Genomic DNA, 1,847 nt, shown 5'->3' with positions numbered 1-1,847 from the left:
TTAATACGGCGTTTACATTAGAACTTTTTACCGGGTTAACCGACTTTATGAGGATTTATTTGGCATATATGTAAAGGAATTGACAATTTGAACCCACTAGGTTAACCAAATCCGGTACAATGTAAACGTACTTTAAGACTATGTACAGGCAGTAACTGTTTTAATCTTTTTATTTTAGGCATCTGATTCAGGTTTGTGTTGTCTGTTTGTTTTCATCAAGACATGCAATTTTTGATTTTGATATATTTATATCGAAGTGTTTACTATTTTTAGTTCCCTTTCTAATCGTTTACCACTGCAGCAGAAGAGAGCTAAGCTAAGGCATTTCAACTTCTTACGGGAACAAAGTACTCAGTAGAGATTTTCATGTTACATATGTTTAATGGACAATTTTTCGAAAAAGCTGAATATTATAATGTTTTTAGCATTTTACATTCATTTGACACGACAGCAGCTATTCGCACCAGCTCCATAAACAGCCATCGCCTGGTAGGCATCCAAATTTTCCGGGATAATAGTGACAATATTCCTCTAAATTCATGTAATTGCATGCATTTTTTGGACACATATACCGGGAGCAGTAAGCGGAGCAGTTTTCTGGTTGATTGAGCGGACAACCAGAACAGTCCGCTGGATCATTATTTGCAACTGAAAGTAAACAATTGACTTGGTGCATTGAGTTTGGTTCCGAAATTAAAACTCACGATCAATACCTTGTGGCGATAATGTTGTCGGCGGCGGCATAATTAAAGTCGAGTGTTTGTATTTAATTTCCGGAGGCCTCAAATATACAGTGGGAGCACTACACACTCTGGCATCACATAAATGTTGATTACGATTAAAACAAATCCACTTCTTGCCATAAAGCTTGCAAATACGCGATGTTCTCACATTACAACAACCTACAGATTTCGATGATTGATCGTCAGCCTCCTTTTCACGACTATTTACAAGTAAATTTGTGGGCTTGGTGTCATCATTGAGAACCAGTGGCTTTATTAGTTTTTCAGATTCCTTCAGTACTGCACTTATTTCGTTGGTATTAGGCAAGCTATAGTCCCCGGAGTTTTTGGAACTAATGCTTATATCCTGGGCAGGGAGACTTGTTCCAATATTTTTGCTGTTGTCCCTATCGACATTCGACGTTCCGTTTAAAATCTGTTTATACTGACTATTAACTTCAAGATACACGGGGCTCCTTAGCACCTCATTAGTCACAACATTTTCTATTTCCAGAATTGTGGTTATATTTTCTGGTTCTTGACACCTCTTACCCCGCCATACTGTCCCGGGGGGACAAATGGCTTGCAGACAGATGCCCTTGTACAATTCGCCGTTTGGACAAATCATTTTGTGGCACTTATTATCTAGCAAGACCGAACCTTCTGGACAGTATATGCGGTCTGCTTCTATTGGAGCACACGAGCACATGTCGTCGATCTGTGTTGCAGCATATCCGTGCGGACACTCGATATTACAAACCGGCTGGTATTGAAAACGGGACTAAAAATTATGAAGGTACAGTATTGATTTATTTAAGTAATTTTGATCCTGGCACATACTGAAATTGAATTTTCGGCACACACACCAATGGCAAGAGCCGCAAGAGCCAACACCGCTGAAATCACATTTATTTTATGGAGCGCTAACATTCTGGTCCGTGATGTTACAATTCAGAATTCTGACTAATATGTGTCTGTCAATGGGAATCATAAACATACTCTCTCAATTGATAAGCCTCGAATCTTGTATAGGTCTAGGAAACACAAAAAGATCCAAGGTCATGTTCATACGTGATAATAATTTCTAAATATACAATTTATAAAATATATACAATTTATGCAATT

General features: G+C 38.2%; 1 protein-coding gene across 1 annotated transcript; it reads right to left on the bottom strand.

The window, feature by feature from the left end:
• Positions 1-454: 454 nt before the first annotated feature.
• Positions 455-1,350, bottom strand: LOC133328338 (uncharacterized). The gene is made up of 2 exons (XM_061536909.1): positions 705-1,350; positions 455-648 (listed from the first exon to the last, which is right to left on the bottom strand). Exons 1-2 carry the CDS (start codon positions 1,348-1,350, stop codon positions 455-457), a joined length of 840 nt encoding a protein of 279 aa, XP_061392893.1.
• Between the last annotated feature and the right edge of the window lie 497 nt (positions 1,351-1,847).

Source organism: Musca vetustissima, unplaced genomic scaffold (genome assembly GCF_032173495.1).
Source record: "Musca vetustissima isolate MV318-11 ecotype Yass unplaced genomic scaffold, APGP_CSIRO_Mvet_v1 utg67769, whole genome shotgun sequence".
NCBI classification, from domain to species: Eukaryota; Metazoa; Arthropoda; class Insecta; order Diptera; family Muscidae; genus Musca; species Musca vetustissima.
This window is presented reverse-complemented; position numbering and strand designations above follow the sequence as displayed.

Excerpts from the sequence above, each read along its gene's own strand:
- LOC133328338 (XM_061536909.1), bottom strand. The coding sequence starts at position 1,350 with ATGATTTGTCCAAACGGCGAATTGTACAAGGGCATCTGTCTGCAAGCC. Across the intron at positions 649-704 it reads ATCGCCACAAGGTATTGATC|TTGCAAATAATGATCCAGCG; the intron begins GTGAGTTTTAAT and ends GTTTACTTTCAG.